The 18,913-nt window shown below is 28.8% G+C and overlaps 1 protein-coding gene across 5 annotated transcripts in view; it reads right to left on the bottom strand.

The window, feature by feature from the left end:
• The window catches only part of LOC111618835 (BRCA2-interacting transcriptional repressor EMSY-like), a 77,576-nt gene that overhangs the window by 4,210 nt on the left and 54,453 nt on the right, over nt 1-18,913 (bottom strand). For 4 of the 5 annotated variants that reach the window (XM_023360432.1, XM_023360430.1, XM_023360431.1 and 1 more), the window contains exons 9-14: nt 15,159-15,425; nt 13,951-14,082; nt 11,090-11,367; nt 5,556-5,771; nt 3,871-4,048; nt 590-769 (exon numbers count right to left, since the gene is read on the bottom strand). In XM_023360432.1, the coding sequence (XP_023216200.1) occupies nt 590-769; nt 3,871-4,048; nt 5,556-5,771; nt 11,090-11,367; nt 13,951-14,082; nt 15,159-15,425 (1,251 nt within the window). The remainder of the gene's footprint in view (nt 1-589; nt 770-3,870; nt 4,049-5,555; nt 5,772-11,089; nt 11,368-13,950; nt 14,083-15,158; nt 15,426-18,913) is intronic. The other variant, XM_023360434.1, reaches the window with a different exon arrangement.

Here is an 18,913-nt window from a genome sequence, read left to right as displayed (position 1 = left end):
TAGATAGATTGAAGTTGATGTGTTTTTATCAATGTGTAATTATTGCACTTTTGATAATATTTATGTGTTATGGCACCACTCAGCACTATACTCACTCATGGCACTCCTGAAGTATTGTTGTAGCACCCCAGTAATTGATAATAAATAGTTAATGCTCAAAGTAAATCAAATAAGTAATATAAATTCACATATTCAAAGAATGAATTTGGTGTCTAGTGGAATTCAAATCCATACAATTTGGAAATATGCCAAATACTTCAACAACTAGCCAAATTTTTAGGAAGCATTGAATGTGCTCCAAAAATTTCACTAGTTATCTTCTAACATATTGTTGAATTTTAGCTTGAGAATAATTAATTTTACTCATTTCATATATTCATGTAGTAACTGAGTAGCTTATTTTATTGATAAGCTTACAATATCCAGAGTCTAAGTCTCTTTATAACAGATATGAGTCAGAACATATACTAAAATAATTTCTTCTTTTATTCACTTTATGAATTTACTTGATATTGGAAAGATATAAATTGAGAATTCAAATTACATGATTTTTGTATAAATATATAAAATATTTCAATGTTAGACTTACGAATTTCTAGTATCTGTCCATCTTCCAACTGACTTAATGGTAAATTAATATCTTCAAGACTCAATGATGTGTCTACATTTAAAACTTCTTCGTTTTGTTTTTCATCATTTTCTAATGGTGCTATTTCTTGTAACCTAGATTCATCAGTCCATGTCTCTTCGACATTTAAGACTTCCGTTTCTATTTTGAAATAAAACATTTATTTGAATATATTAAATGAATAATATAGAATATTCCTGAACATTTCGTAGACATCCAAATTAATTTATATTCTTTTAATAAAATTTAAAGATTAAGAAAGACTAAAGTCTTTCTTAATCTTTAAGTTGAACTGAATTTTAAAAAACTGTTTAATTTTTAATTTGTAAATACAAATTTCTCATTGATTATATTAACAGAATTTTCAGGAGTTCAATTAATTTAAATTAAAAATTTAATTATTTTATTAATCTAAAAAATAACTAGAAATAATTTACACATGTAAGGAGTCGATTCCGAACTGTTCTATTTTGTTTGGGGATTATTTTTACTTTGTTATTCTATTTATTTTGGGGCATTTTATTTTGTTAAGGATAGACTACTGCATTTCCCCAGACAAAGATTTTCTAGCATTGTTAAACTGTATATATGAGCTTTACTAATAAATAGAATATTTTATATTATGTATAGTAATTCTTTTGACATTTGATCTTTAGTAATGATAGTTTATTTTTGCCCACACCTGTCAAGTCCAAGCCTGGTACAATAACAACAAACATTAGTATGTAATGCACCTTTAGTGTATTTTTCCAGGCTTTTGCTTTACATTCATATAATAAGACATTACACACAAACATGTAAGACTGACTTTTATAATGTGAATAAAAGTTCAAAAATGAACATTATATATAGGCAATTGTCATTATGAAATGCATAATTTTTTTTCTCTTTCTGCCCTGTGGATCCTAAGAGAATCATTTTTATAGCAAACCCAATATTGGTTTGATCAGACCCACTTACCCTAACAACACTTTTCATGCAGCGAGTGAATGTTTCTTTTAAAAATTGTTAGATAATAATTATAAGTACAAATTTCTATAGTTTAATTTTATATATAAATATAGAAAGGTAAAAATACGTGTGACTGTAAATTGTATACAGGAAATACCATTAGTTCGAAATTCAAGGGATGAAATAATTGCAACTTATCGAATTATTGAATTTCAAATTATCCAAGATTTACATATATCTGTACAATATGTCAAATACCATGTAACTGGTGTAATTTATTAACCTGTCCTACATTATTCCTGAAAATATTTGTGTTGACCTCATTGACCTGCATGGGCGATCCCGAATATTTTCGTGTTTACATCTGAACGTTTTTGATACTAGATGTCGCTATGTGTCACAATTTTTATATTAAAATGAACTTTTAAGATATAATTTTTTTGTTTCTATATTATTCAATATATTTATTTCATTTGTAAAACATAAAAAAATTTTTTAGGCTTAACATCAATGAAAATTCAACGTGGCGTCACAGGCAACAAATAAAAATTTCAACATTGAATAGATTAAGGCTATATATACAGACTGCTATTTTTGTTAATTAATAAGTAATAACAACACAAATGTAAAGGTAAACAGCCAGTGTCTGGTGAGAACCTCACTGGTTGCCAGATAGGTTTTATAAAAAGTAAAGTGAATTCCTCAAAATGCAGCCCAAATTATTTTTAAAGTGACTCAAAAAGTAGTAAGTCACCCAAATGTAGTAGTGTAGAGCCCTACAAATATCTTAATCAGCTACTCGTAACCCAATCTTGCAATCCTAAAAACAACTGTATTTTATAAGAGAAAAAAGGGTATTCCATGGATAAGATGACACTTGAAAATGGACTACTACTGTAAAAGCAAAACCACATTGACCAGATTAGAGTTGTTCTTGGTCTATTGTTCCCTTATAGCATGGAGGCACTTCAATCTATATAAATGAGTTAATGTATATATATCATGATTAAGACAAAATTTTCACTTCGGATTTTGAAGTAGCCGTATTTCAAACTAACCGAATTCCTTAATGTATAAATGTCAATATCTCTGACCGAGACAAAAGTACGGTTACAAACTAATGGGATTTCAAACTATCCAAGTTCAAATTAATAAGGATTTCCTGTAGTTGGTTACACTTTAAAATGCTGATAGAGTAATATTAAATGATAAAAAAAATCAGATAATCAAAGTGTCAAGAAACAAAATACTGAAATTCACTTAAAAAAACAAAATGCCAAAGTATTTATAATAAAATGAAAACAGCATGTCATTCAGTATTATTTTCATGTCATATTTCAAAACATTTTTTTTACTGAACATTAGATCATAGAAATTAATTAGACTAAATTATAGCCAAGAAGTAGGTCCAACAGACTCAAATCCCTCAGAAATTGGAAAAAATTACAAACATCTAACAAAAAATTTTTTCTTCTAACGAATGGCACTTCTACTTAGTAAATTATGAATGAAATAAAAGATAGAGAAAATACAAATTTATTAAACTATCAAAATAGAAAGAAAAATCATTTTTTTTATATCTTCTTTCTAAGATTGCCTAGCAGTTCCTGCAATACAAGTGAGCGTAGAAAGACCATTTACTAGACTCAAATATATTCTATTGTCTTAGTATACAAATAAGATATCTAAAGTACTAAACAATGTAATGTTAGTAAGACGTTTTGAAAAATTTACAGACATTATTATTTGGTAATCAATATAATTTTAAATTTATCAAATAAAAAGATGTCAGTAATGTCAGTACACATGTATTGTTCAAGTCATTTTTGTCTAATCTGTATCTAAAATAATGATTTTTGATTATTTAATAAAAATTTTCTTACGCTTTTCATCGATGAATGTCTCTCTAGAATCTCTTAACAGTAATGTGATAATTTTAAATTAGTATTTTATTGTTTTCATTAATCAATCGGTAATTGAACCACTATCACCAGTTACTGGTTCTTTGCAGATCAGATTAACTGAACTCAAACAGAAACTAAAATGGAAACTCTAAAGGTATCCAAAACCGAAACGGAACCATTTTTTTCTTGCAGTTTGGGTCCCCAAATTTTAATAAATAGATGTGAATTTAAATTAAATACATAAAAAAACTCAGGAATATGTATGAAGTATATTCCGAACTATTCTTAATTATTGTAATAAAATAATTTGAAAGTGTAGCTACTAGAAACATAAAAGAAAGTACATGCTGTCAATTCACAACAAATCATCACAAATTTAAATACTACCTTTTTCAATCACAACCGTTTCAGTTGGTTCTTCTAGTTCCTCCGATATTTTTTCTTCCTGATTAGACAATGCAGATTTTGCATTTATAGATGGAGGAAATGATTCTGTGCCATCTGACAAGATCCCACTAGCTTCAATTACATCAGCTAGAAGATTATTTTTCTTGTCTATTTCTCCCTATAAACAAAATCATAGATTATTTCGTTTACATGTATTTCCTACATAGAATATTTTATATTTATTTGATATTCTATAAATCTATATGCTAATTAGATAACTGATGGCACCAAAGATATTTATTCAAAACTAAGTAAATGCCTACATATTTTTAAATTTCATATACCTAATACTAATCTGAAGATTAGGATGAGTTTATGGAAAATTTTTAACAGCGTGAAAATTGCAACCCTAAGAAACTGTATGAAGAAATAATACAAAATTCTGATATAAACAGATATTTTATAGTAAGTATATTTACATTAATCAAAGAAATGGATTAACTGCTAATCCTACTCTAAGTTTTGCAGTCATTTCTGATAATCAAACATGTTATTTAATGAGAAAAATAACAATCATATTGATTCTTTCATTCAGTATACTTATTTTATATATTAATATATTTATTTAAAAAACCCTAATTTTGATTTTGTTACTAAGTTAATTTATTTTAATAAAAAAAAAAATTGTACATATGCAGTATGATGTATTTGCTTTTTATCATTGTCCAATAAAAACCCACTGGTTTACATGACATTTTGAATTAATGTAATTCATTTATTGTCATCTCTTATATAAATATGAAAATACATCATTTCAATTTATTTATTTTATTTTTTAATATGATTAATTTGATATGAGATATTAAAATTTTTCTATCAATCTAATTTTGCAGGTTTAAACTGATATTTCTTTAAATCGCACAGCATTTTACCTCTCCGAGAATTTGTCACATTTAAGATAATTTGAATCGTTTTCTTCCAAATGTATGCTGTCTTCAAATCATCATCTTTTGAAATAAATTTTAATTTTCATAAAATAAAATATCACAGCACTAGATATAACAAATAAGATACTAGTTCCAATGTTGTGCACTTGTTTTCTGTTAGGAACTCTCATTGAGATGGAGCAGCGACATGATCTTTTTTGTCAAAGGATCACAGCAAAACATGGATATGTAACCACAGCTTGATATAAGTGATATTAGCATAAACAATACGAATGCATTGCTAAGCAACAAGTTCCATTTCTTTTTAGCTTAATCTTGTATCCTGAATTTAAGTAAAATCTCAATTTATAGTAACCTGAATCATCTTGAGAGCATCTTGTAACCTGTGTTTAATTGTCAGATTATCAAATTTTGTAGATAACTACACTGATTAAAAATAATGTACTGTACAATGAAGCAGATAAGAAAAGTAGCTATTAAAAATCAATGCTACAATAAAGTATTATAAAAAAATAGCTACTAATATATGATACTTGCACATAATTTGTAATTATCAATATTCAAATGTAAGCTTCTTTTTTAAAGTTTTGTTTATTTTTATGTAAAAGATAAATTAATTAAGATTACAATTATATGAGGTTGTTTTTTTGCATTAATTATAGATAATTAATAATCTACTTCAGGTGTATTAAAATAAATCATTGTACAATATTAATGATCAAATTCTATTAAACTTACTTTTTCATCAGCTTGTTTAGAATTTACATTTAACGTAGTTTTATTTTCTTGATTTACTGTACTCGATTCATTCTTTTCCGACTGTTCGAAATTAGTGATGGCTGTTGAATTCAATGCGGAAATATTTGCTGGGTTACATGAAGAAACTGATACAACCGCAGGTGACGAATTTGTTCTACCGCCTTCTGATTTTTGTATATATGTAACTGTTTCCTGCTAAAATATGAAAAATAACTTAATCTGAACAAATGAAAATTATATAGTTAAATAACATTTATAAAAATTTACATAAGAAACTTAAAGAATAGTGTCTCTGTAATCCACCATATATCAGACTGGAAGTGTTGGATTACAGCAGATTGTCGGATAACTGGATTTTGTATATATGTGCATACTGCACAGTAAAAAATACACTCGATTCACAGGTTAGTTTATCATATTAATCACGACTGTGACTGTTTTGCCAATTGCACATGCAATAAACAACTAGCAACTGACATTATACAGGTACATCAGTCTTTCTCTGTTGCATATATTGACTAAGGATAATGTAAAAATTTTATGTATGCCACCCTGCAGAGTATCAGATTACTAGACATGTTGGACCAGTGAGTGATGGACTGTAGAGACTCTACCATATAATTATTTTTTTGTATAGACTGTTGTTATTTTTTGCCAATCTCATTAAAAAAAAATCTTTCTTAGTTCACAGAAATTGTAATTTAAATATAATTTATTAAGTTATAAGTATAAATTATTTAAAAAACAAATTATATCATTTTAAATTAAAATGGCTGATGGTATTTTACACATTAAAAATATATGGAAGAAACTAAATACATCTTCATATCTCTGACACATAGCCTCTAAAAAAGGGCGTAAAGGAGGACTGTTTGTTGCTGGTTATTGGACATGATGGTGATGTGAAGACAAATTTACTTTCTTCATGTATTTTTAATGTATATCATTTTTAGTATAGAAAAAAATATTATCTTTACTGTAATGGCATAAATATCCAATGAAAAATACATAACCTACATATATTACTTGGAGAATAAAAATTTGACTTTTTGAGCTGCAATTTGAAAAAATTGCAGACCTATAAATTCCCACTGTCATCTATCCATCTGGCCATCTTTTCTAAATCTTGAGAATGGAGTTAGATAGACGAAAGATGAGATCAACTACGGAAACCTTAGGGGCAGCAGGTCCAATTAACTATACACAAACTTCTGATGCAAACCAAAAGTCACATTATTTCAATTCAAAACTTTTCCCCCAAAGGAGTTAATAGATGACCGGCACAACTCTATTGTTAAAGTTAAAGTATGATGTATGGGGGCAAGCCACTACTAATTTGAGGTGGAGAGCATATATTTTAAATTAAATAAATTTAAAAAATATGGTTAAAAATTGCAACCTGGTATTGTGACCATGTCACAATAAATAATTGCTCATTATATACTATGTTTTTCAAGTGTAACAGTTTCAAAATCATTTGTTAAGAATGAAAAATTGGACTTACCAAACTTATATTTTGTTGGGTTTTAATATTAAATAATAGATTTGAAGAAATCAAAAATATATGAAATCTGTCTTTGATACGTAAACTTGTGCCTCAAAATTTCATATAATGTTCATCTAAAAATAATTATTATAAATACAGTGGTATGTTGACTTACAAGTTTAATTCATTCCTCAAATTACTCATATGCCAAATAAATTTTTCCCATTGAAATGGATTGAAATGCTGTTAATCTGTTCCAGACCTCCAAAACACTGCAATTTTTTTGTTACATGTTGTTAAATAAGAAAAATGTACTAACAAATACTGTATAAAAATACAATAGAATGCACTGCAATAAACTGGTTTTGCAAATTGGTGTGTTTGCTGCATAGATAAAGAATGAAAACATGGAAAATTCAAGAAATGAGAGAGGTGGTACCAAACACAACATGGAAGTGAACTAATGCCTATACGTGTTTTCTATAAGCTAGCATATCAGACATTGGAAGAGTAATGAAAATGACAAAATTATGGCAGTTTTCCATCTTTTTTTCTTTAATCTATGGTTTTCTGTGGCGTTCACTATGCCAACTAGTGGTGGGGTATCTGAAGCTGTCTTGTAACCTGAATTTTAGCTCTCAACTCAAAACAAAACATCAGCCAACAGACGGCTCGTATTTCGAAAAACTCGTAAGTTTTTCGAAATACTTGACATTCATAAGTCAAGGTACCACTGTACTTATGAAATTATGACATAAATAAAGCTGTATGTAAAATATTAAACTGAATTAATCTACCAACTGATTCAGAATAATATGCTTTTCCACAGTCTATTAATTTGCATGTTACTGTGAAAAGGTGAAATACTTTTTAGATGATAATTAATTAATGTTTATATATTAGGTTGTTCGGAAAGTAAGTTCATTTTTTTACCACTAGACAGATTAGTCGTATTTTTCCCGCCATTTTTATTCTAAACCGTATTATCATTCTATATTTTGACAGCTAGCATTTTAAGGCTTATTTGTAAAAAATTTTGTTCGATTTTGTGCAATTTGTTTCTTTTTTGTGTCCCATCAAATATGGAAGATCAAAAGCATCATTTTCGACATATTTTGGTTTTTTTATTACCAAAAAATCAAAATGCTGTTCAAGCTAGAAAAAAATTGTGGTACATGTACGGAGATGATGTGTTGACAGAAAGACAGTGCCAAAACTGGTTTACAAAATTTTATTCTGGAAATTTTAATATTGAAGATGTACCATGTTCTGGATGGCCAGTTGAAGGCAATGAAAACAAAATAAAGGTACTGATTGAAGCAAACTGCCAAATAACAACACGTGAAATCACTAAGAGATTAAATTTCTCAAACTGAACCGTTTATGATTAGTTGAAACAAATTGGTTTCGTTTCAAAGCTCGATATATGGGTTCCACGTGTTCTTAAAGAGAGATGCTCTCTTTGGTGGGATTTTAAGGAAATTTTTTTTGGAGCTTTTACCAGACAATTTAACAATTGATTCGAAAGTGTACTGCCATCGAGTAAATAAATTGAGTAATATCATCACACAGAAAAGGTGGGCAGAACTGATCAACAAAACAGGTGTAGTGTTTTACCACGATAATGTCAAATTTCACACAAATTTGGTAACTTGTCAGAAACTGTTATAACTTAGATGGGACATGCTATTGTACCAACTATATTTGCCAGATCAAGCACACTCAGATTATTACTTGTTCCAGTCTATACAAATTATTTTTAACTGTAAGACATTTACTTGAAATGACAATGTCAAAAATCACTTGGATCAGTTTTTGTAAGCAACGATCAAAACTTTTATAAAAGTGAAATCATGCTAATACCAGAAACAATGAAAAGAGGTATTTGACCAAAATGGTTGATATATAATTCAATAAAATATTTATTTATTATAAAAATATTGTTTTTTTTCCACAGAAAAAAACGAACTTACTTTCCAAACAACCCAATATTAATAAAAATTGAGATTAGTATATATGTTAGTCATAATCCAAAATCCTTCAGAAGACAAAATTACTAGGAAAAACTAATACTAACAAAATACCTTTGTTATTAATTCTAGTTTTAATTAGTTAAATCTAGAATTCACTGTCTGCCATTAGTAAAAGCTACATTTCTGAAGTATTTAGTTTTTACTATGCAAAACTTGTTCTTAATGAAATAAATCAGTTAAAAGTGTTTTAGACCAGTTCAGACTAGCACCAATTCTACACTATTTCTACCCATTATTTGTCAAAATAAACTGCTATTCTGTTCTGTAGGTCAACAATCTCCTACTAGTAGTTATTTAAGTTATAAGTTGTCAATTTTCTGCTTGCCACTGAGTGATGTGCACTGAAAGTTATGTTCAATGCACATAACTCAGTTTTAGTTTATTGTGCATTTAAAAAGTCTACAGAAACTCATTAATAATAATTACTGTGTATAATATGTTTATTTTATGTAATTGATGCAATACAATGGGAGAAGTATCCAAGGAGAAGGCAAAAAGTGTGTTTCACAGAGAAATTTCTTACTTTAGAAAAAAAAATAGAGAGAGAGAGCAACTGTAATGTAATGACAACGAATGATTAACATAAGCTTTTGGCAGAGACTGAAGAAGTTACTTTGCCTGTTCTTTCTCAATATCAAAGACCGGAAAAATTTGATGTTCCTGGGAATGGCGAAACAAAAAATTGATTACAAATGGCAAACCCATAATATATTATTTGCCAGTTGATGAAGTATTTGGTGTTATTGAAAGTGCTCGTGTAGCTGTAGGGCATGGCAGTCAAGACTAAAAACAGAAACATCAAGGAAATTTTCCAGTATAATAATCAAAATAATAAATATTTTTTTATCAATGTGCAAAACATGACAACAGAAAAGAAGTAAAAAGAAAGGCTTAGTTTTCAAACCCATCCTTTACTTAGAAATGAACAGCCATTGTCAAATCAACATGTAATCTCAAGCTGACTAAGTTTTAAGGTTAATTATGGTTTAACAGAACTTATTTGATCAAGTTTGTTTTACTGTGAGTACTCGAAAGTAAGAGGGCTGAAAAGATTGCATTTCAGTTAACTGATATCTCTTAACATTTGCCGCATCTGTATTTTGCATCCCAACAATGGAAGTGAGTTTGTCAACTTTATAATAGAGAAGCTATGTACTCTCTGACCAAAGGCAAAGACAGTTTTGAGACCTAACAGAAGTCAGGCCTGAAAGAAATTAAGAGTCTGTACAAGTTTGGAACAAAGGATGGAGTTTTGAATGAGCTACATTGCAGGTATGTTCACTTAACCTTAATAACATTAAAATGAATATTTACCTGAAAATTAAATAAAAAACATCTGATAGATGATTATTTCTTTCAGATCTGAATTTGATGCTTTTCATCCAAGTTTTATTGACTTAATAAAAGGTACATCAGAAAATTTTGCTGAGAACTGCAGCAAGCTGAGGAACATGACAAGGGTTTATTTGCTATGATGCAAGAAGAACTGAACTTCAAAGTGATACTTCTATAAGCAATAAATAAACCTTTGCGTATCAAAATGTCACAATAGCATGCATGGTCCAATAAATAGTGAAGAACGTAGAATGAACAGATAACAATGATTAAAATAATAAGGCCTAATAAAGTCTTTTTTGATAATTACAATTGTTATTATTTTTCTCTAACTTAAACTATTTTTTGTTAACACTGCATTTTTAACTGTTTTCTTACTAACTAGAACCATATTAACTACAAAATTTTTAGTAAATACTTCTTGTAGTATACTTGGCTATACTACAAAAAGTATTTACTAAAAATTCTGTAGTTGAAACTAGAATTAATGAAGAAGCTCATCAACATAATATTCATCCAGTAATACTTTGTTTTATTATCAATATAAATTCCCATCAAGAACTATTCATTTATATATATTTTACTAGACTATGTAATTTAAATGACAGTAAATATAAAATATAATATAAAAAATAATTATTAAAAACAAGTGAACATACCACAGTTTCCGTAGAGAGTTTTGGAACAGGATTTCCCGAAACGACAATAGTCGTTCCCTGTCCTTGAGACTGCGGCCAAACTTGTGCTTTATGAACTACTATTACGTTTGGTTTAACGCCGGGAGACTGGACAACTGCCGACCCAGTTCTAGTCGAGAATGCTTGTGAAGTACGAGATACTAATGAAACATTTCCGATTGCGGTGACTTTGTTTGAAGATTGGTTGTTTTGAGGCGAAGCTATACTGACCATTTTGGTACCAATTTGATTTTGGATAACTGAAACATTCATTAATTTTCAGTTTTTAATCTATTTTCTGTATTCATTTAATTGTAAAATTTAAAATTTTATAGATGTATTTCAAACGATATAATATTACTACATCATAAAATATTTTGTTTGTTATTTTCTTATGCACAAGGCTACACTAGTAACTTCAGAATTAATTTATTATAATTATTAAAATTACAAAGAGATAGTGGCATATCCAACTACCTCTAGTCAAATTAATTAGTAACTAATCATTAACATAGCCCAAAAATAGCCAGATAATTTGGCCGATCATTTGGTATTAATTAATTAAATTGAGTTAAGGGTTGTTGTTACAAGAGTTTAATATACTGTCATCAAATTGGCAGCATTTATTTATAAACTTAATAATTTAAAATAAAATTGTTTGGATTTGTTAATCAAATATTTATTAGAATATATACTAAAATAAATGAATTTCATTGTATATGGAAACATCACCAAACAATCACCTAAATAATCGAGTAACTTTGCTAATTTTTAATAATTAATACTAAGTAATTTGCTACTAGAGGTAGATGTTAGGTGCCATCTCTTAACTAAATCAATAATTATAATTTTAATACAGTAACTTATTAAATAATTTAAAACCACCTGGAAGAAAAGAATTGATTCAGGGCTGGGCTTGAACCTGCAGCCTCCACTTGCTGTGTGGTCTGCTTGCCGCTTGCGCCACCCAGACCTGGAGCTGGGGATATATATATATATATACAGTATAGCATCAATTATCTGACCCCCAATCAACCGTCACATGGTTAACCAACCGCATTCTAGTCGGCAAATTCAAATGTCCATTAGTGATGTGGCGCTACAATATTTGGCTATGTCTTGGCTACTTTAATATTATTTTTGTTAAATTTTTGTGTGTTTTAGCTGGCAACACTGGCTTGGCCATGAAAGGGAGGCCAGTATTTAAACGTGACTTATTTTTCTAATAATAAGTGGTTGTTTATTTTGTGTGGATTTTTCTGAGGACTGTGCATTGTGCCGAATCGGAATCTGTTTTCATCGGAAATATAAATTTTGGACTTCTTTTTCTAATGTATAGGCCTACTTTATGTAAAATATGTAACCCGAATACTGTATATATTTTTTTAATATTTTTCAATATACAGTACAGTACTGTATTTGTTTTGTGAAAAATAAAGAAATAATTTTTAACAATAGAAAATTGAGTTGGATAATCAATGCTCTACTGTATATATATATATATACCTCACTGAGTAAAATGTAAGCTGGCTGAATGCCGTTGTGGAATTATATTTAGGCCATGGGCGTAGAAGTTATCCCCAGTCAGTGCTGTGATTAACCGTGAAAGGTTATATCTAAATTTAAATAATCTGGAAGCAAAGGCTTGCACCGGGTCCAAGTGGTGCAACTGGCAAGCGGACCACACAGCAAGTGTAGATTGCTGGTTCGAGCCTGGCCCCAAATCAGTTACTTTCTTCTAGATGGTTCTAAATTATTTAATAAATTATTAAAATTATAATTATTAATTTAGTTAAGAGATGGCACCTAATGTCTACCACTAGTAGCAAATTACTTAGTGTTAATTATTAAAAATTAGCAAAGTTACAGCTCGCTTATTTAGGCAATCATGTTTCTATATACATATTGGGCTTTGCAATGTTTTTTATACTTATGTTCATAGTACAGTAGAGCATCAATTATCCAAATCAATTGGGGACTGGAGTTGTTTGGAAAATTGCTTTTTCGGATAACCGATTATGTACGAAAAATATACTAATCTATCCATTTGTTGAAATTCATTCAAATCCTGGCACATCCTTAAATATCTTCTCGTGGTCACACCAGTGCTGCCAGCTAAAACATACACAGCAACAAAAATAATATCGGAGTAGCCTAAGACATAGCCAAATATTGCAGTGCCACAGCACTAGTGGAAATTTAAATTTGCCGACTGGAAAGCTTTCAGTTAATTGGCGTTTTGGTTGATTGACGTTCGGATAATCAATGCTCTACTGTATATGATTTGAAAGTATGTTGATGATGTTCTCAGAAATGTGCAAGATTTTGAATTTGCTTTACATAAATTTCTTTCTAGATTCACTATAATATACAGCTGTCCCTTGATAGTCCGACGTTTTGTAATCCGACATGCTCAGTAGTCCGACGCACCTCCCGTCAAGGTACCCGTCCATGTTGTGTCTGCTTGCACAGAAGCATGTCGTGACGTGAATCTCCCCACCCAATTCTTACACAATGACACACATTTTGTGTGTTTTCCGTGAGCAGTTCTGTTCGAACAATTGGAGTAGGGAATAGGCTACTACAGCAAAACAATGCCAAATATGTAATCACTTTTGGTAATCCGACACCCCTTCCTGTTGGATTATCAAGGGACAGCTGTATTTAAGTAATCCTAGATAAAATATTTTAAAAATTTATTTAAAAAAATGAAAGAAATAAATAGATAACCAAGCAGGCATATTCTTTTAAAGTCAATGTCTAAATCAAAAGTTATCTTTGACAATTATAAGATTCATAATGTCCACAAGAAAAGTTATTAGTAATAAAAATAACATGCTCACCTGTTGAAGAGGCTGAAAATTTAGACGCATTAGAACCTTGAGTCGAAGACACCATAACGATGGGAGAAGTGGATGGTTTTGGCAAAATTTTACTGGCTGCTACAGGTAATCCTTGTGCCACTATTTTTACACCTTAAAAATAACCAGTTCTATAAAATAAATTTCATACTTTAACAATAATAAAATCATGTTTAAGATTTTTCTAAATACATAGGGAATAATTATTTGCTATATGCATATTCAAACATATGCTTCAAAGTATAATTTTACTTATTATTGTACTTGGTTTTTTGTTTTTCTTGTACATATCTTTAAATTATGTACTTCTCATTAAAACAATTCTAAAATTAAAGCATTTTTGAAAGTAGTTATTCTGAATTTTATATAAAAATACCTTACGCCTTACATAATTTATTAATTTGACAGTGAAAAACGTGTATTAATTAATTAAATACAGATGGTTCTTTCAGCACTCTGTATTTAATTGATTAGCCCTCAATATATAATTTTATACCACTAAGTTACCCAGATACTGTGAGATACTTACAGTGACATTAAATCTAATGCAGCAAAAAATTAATTTATGCAGTTCACAATTACTTTACACAGAATTACAGCTGAAATTTTGATTAAAAAATATAATTTCTTGTATCTTTACAAAAAATAANAATTAAATTTACGAAGAAAATAAAATTTCGAAATTCTCTAGGAAAATTTGATTTTATTTATATTCAATTATTATTATATTTCTATCGATTTTTATGAAAGTTTAAAGAAGAAAAAGGAAGAAAATTTTCAAATTTTGTTGACTGGATGCGGAAACAGGAGTAAAATAAAGAGAGTGGGAAGGAATCTTCTTCCTCTCGTCCCTTAGCAACCGGATGTGGTTGCTAGGTTACACAAAGTTACGTAAATCTTATATAAAAACATCATAGTGTACTCAGACAGGAAAATCCGATCATTCCTGTAATCCAATTTGCACTCTGTATTATAATTAAAATAATAATTATTAAACATATCTTAATCTAAATTTCTTTCATAAACTAACCTCCTTCTTGTCGAATTTGAACTGTTCTTCCATCAGAAGACACTTGTTTTTATATATGTCGAACAATATGTATAAAATAGTGACAGAAATATTTAGTTAAGAAATGGTAAAATAATAATTATTAAACAAATCTTAATCTAAATTTCTTTCATAAACTAACCTCCTTCTTGTCGAATTTGAACTGTTCTTCCATCAGAAGACACTTGTTTTACTTGAATAGGTGTACCAATTTGTAATGAAGATTTGGCTACTGGAGTTGGTAACTGACTTGTAAAATTCTGCCCAACAAATTGCATTCTGTTTTGATTTATGGACAAAACGCTACTTCTCGGTCTTATAGATTGTCTCGGCGGAGGTAAAGTTTTTGGACGGGTTCTTGCTATTGTGCCTACAGTTGCAATAGGCACGTTCAATGGATGACTCTGACCTAAAAATAGTAATAAAATTCATATTTAGAATTCTGAATGTTGAGAAAACTGTTTAATTTAATGCATAAAGAACAGTAAAATGACACAACAAATTCCTTAGCTTAATTATTAATTCTTAAATAAAATATATATCTAAAATATCCCCAAAATTTGTTAATATATAATAAATAAATGAATTAAGTGATCACATATTAGACGATACGTACAATATAATTTTCTTTCATATATGTAAATATTATACTCTACTTCAAATGTCACATTCTACTAATATCGTAAGTACCTTCCACAAAAAATAATGTCAAATAATAGAATATTTCTCATATTTAATGTTTTCTAAACAGGCACTGAAAATTTCAGTCATCAATTCAAAAGGTTTTAATTTATAACATAATAAATCTTTATTTTTTTCTTATGTTTGGAATTTATAGCAGTCATTATAACAAAAATCAAATATATTATTTTAATAATTAATACATACACACCAAAGTAAAAGAAAAACACAATCTTGTAATGTTAATAAGATACTAATAAACCTAACCTTTATCCTATGGTGTCACAAAAGTACTATATTATTCGCATATAGAAAGCTCTCAGGTCTTTGCCAACAAATTATAGACCAATATCTTTAATTAATATGTTTAGAAATTCATATTAGTGAACTGAATCTCTGGATAGAGAATTTCAGTATTGTATCCCTAGTCAGGGAGCATTTTGAAAAATTAAAGCATTGGTTATGATTATTTTACATGAAATTATTCATTTACTGATATCTATGAAATACCACAAGTTATATGTAAGATTTGTTGATCTGATGAAAGAATTTGACTCTACAGACTATGGTATCTTATGGTGGAAACTCAACAAGTCAGGTATTTCTAATTTGTTTATTAAACCAAACACAATTCTTGTCAAAGGACAGGAAAAATTTAGTTTGCCTAGTGAGCAGGCTAGACAAAAAGTCTTGCTCTGCTTTAAACAAATTGTTAATCTCCACTACTTAGACTGATTGAAGGTAGTCCAATCTTTAACATTTCTAAAGAAAGTGTCACAAGAAATAGTAAGAACTGGTTTGGGCTCTACAAAGGGATATGAAAGATCCTGTTTGACCATTAAATCAGTACTTACATTGCCAACAATATCCTCATGTCCTGGCACCCACAAGAGAAAGACCTTTAATGGGTACACAACTCATTGAGATGCAAACAGTACTCCAAAACAAGTGCTGAGGGAATCCAATAAGAGTCACATGTCTTTAAGGCAGCCCAACTATCAGGTTTATTAATTTATTTAAACAGCTATTTTCTAACACTATATGCATTATTTAAAATGTTTTATTATTCTTGGGCATCAAACAAAGGATTATCTCAGGGGAGGCCAAAGTCCTATTCTTTTTTAATCTGTTTCACAAATAATCTTCTGGCATTTATACAAAAACAAATAAATTATGGGTATAGCATTATCTTCACAAATTGAGTTTACTGTCTTTTGTTTGCGGACAATGTTTTCTTGCTATCAAATTCTGTTGTTACTCATCAATTGAAGTTCAATATTCTAGTTGAATATTGTAAAAATAATAAGTTGATAATTAACGAAGTTAAATCAAAAATAATAAATTTTTGTAGAAATTTGGAAAAGCCAATAATTTCTATTTATTGAGTAAAAAATTGGAAATGGTATCAAATTTTAAATATTTGGGCATTATTTCTCTTATCAAACACTGTTTTTCTTTCATTTCAAAAAAATTATTGCTAAATTCTAAATTGAAATTGTCAAATATAATGAAACTGTTAACAAAAACTATCTTTTGTTAAGAATTATCTTACACTTTATGACTCAATAGTATAAGCTTTATGTTTCCAATTTGGATCATTAATATTGTAGAAAAATTAGAAAAGGTTCAACTATGGTTTTTAAATTTAAAAACCATAGTTGAACCTTTCTGGAGTTCAGTTTCTGGATCCTTGATAAGATCTGAATTGGGTAGATCACCCTTAGTTATTGACCTTCTGATGAGTGTATTTCATTTGTTTTGAAATTCTTGATTTACCAGAAAGTGATTTTAAGAAAATTAGTTTTTAATAAATTAATATTAATGTGGAAATAAAGTTCCCAAAGCCCAATACATTTGTAGAGAATCCTATCTGAATTAACGAATTCTGTCCCGCCGGTTCTTCGCACTGAACTGGACCAACCAAATATCTTAACACAAAAAAAAAAACACTTTAATCTTTAATCCCACTTTCGAACTCCACCACTTCACCACTCCTCACTCCCTCTACCATCCTCTCACACCTACTCTCTCGTTTTCCTGCCTTTTTCTCATCCTTTTTTTTTATGATTTTGTCTACCCTTGTTTAGATACCCCCTCCCCCTTTGTCTACATTTGCTTATTACCTTTATGACTGCTTGTAAAGGGATTGGACATGGACTGACAAGACCACAGTTGGGGAGAAAGAGTAGTCCAATATCACTACAACATTGATACACAACCAATTGATCACCATAATTAATCAGCTTATAAATATGCTATTATTAATGATTAGATGTTAAGTAATTTGGTATTAGAGGTAGACGTTAGGCACCATCTCTCATCTAAATTAATAATTTAGGAAATCATCTTTTGAGGGATATAGCCATTTACAATTAAAAAATAGTTGAATGATTTTTTGGATTTTTGTTACATATAAATCTAAACTTTCACATAAGTTAAGACTTTTTCTGCTAAATTATTACAGTCATTAAATATATATTAAGATATTCTTGAATTTGGGTGAGTGTTGGATTCAAAGGACATAACATTTTGATTTATTTGTCCAAAAAACCACTTTTAAGTAGTTATAAAAGTGACTAAATATATATTGTTTTATGTACAGTATGTATCCATTATGTTTTTGTATAAGATATATATTATGTTTTGTATATTTACAGAATTTTGTTTGCTTCCTTTCCTCCTTGTAAAGACAAAAAGCTAAATCAATAAAGTTTATTTATTATTATATAAGTAAAATAATATAATTAATCTAAATTTATTAAACTTATTTCAAAATTAATTATGATTAATATCATTCTAATCATAAAGTATTGTTCATGAGATATAAATTTTTAACATTTTATTTTAGAATTTAATATTTCAAATCAAAGAAGAATTTTTTTTCATACAAAACTGTTATGTTTATAGTGTTTAATAATACTAAATTAACCTTTTGAAGCTATAAAGACTTACATAAAAATATATATAATTTTTCGAGTCTTTTTTTTCTCTCCTTTTTTCACAGACCAAAGAGGTAACAGTCAATTAGCTTGAAGAAATAAAAAATATTCTTAAAACATCATAAATAGATTGTTAAAAAATTACCACAAAGTTAAAAAATGATCAAAATGCTGACCTTTTATTAGAGGCTATGGTGCTTTCACAATAAAAATGATGCTAAAAAATTTTTCACAATATCTCCTGTGTCTTGTAGCATTTTTAACTGCTTCTGGTGGT

Source organism: Centruroides sculpturatus, unplaced genomic scaffold (genome assembly GCF_000671375.1).
Source record: "Centruroides sculpturatus isolate CEXI.00-Female unplaced genomic scaffold, Cexi_2.0 scaffold13, whole genome shotgun sequence".
NCBI lineage: Eukaryota > Metazoa > Arthropoda > Arachnida > Scorpiones > Buthidae > Centruroides > Centruroides sculpturatus.
The sequence above is the reverse complement of the archived record's forward strand: the minus strand, read 5'-3'. Positions and strand labels throughout refer to the sequence as shown.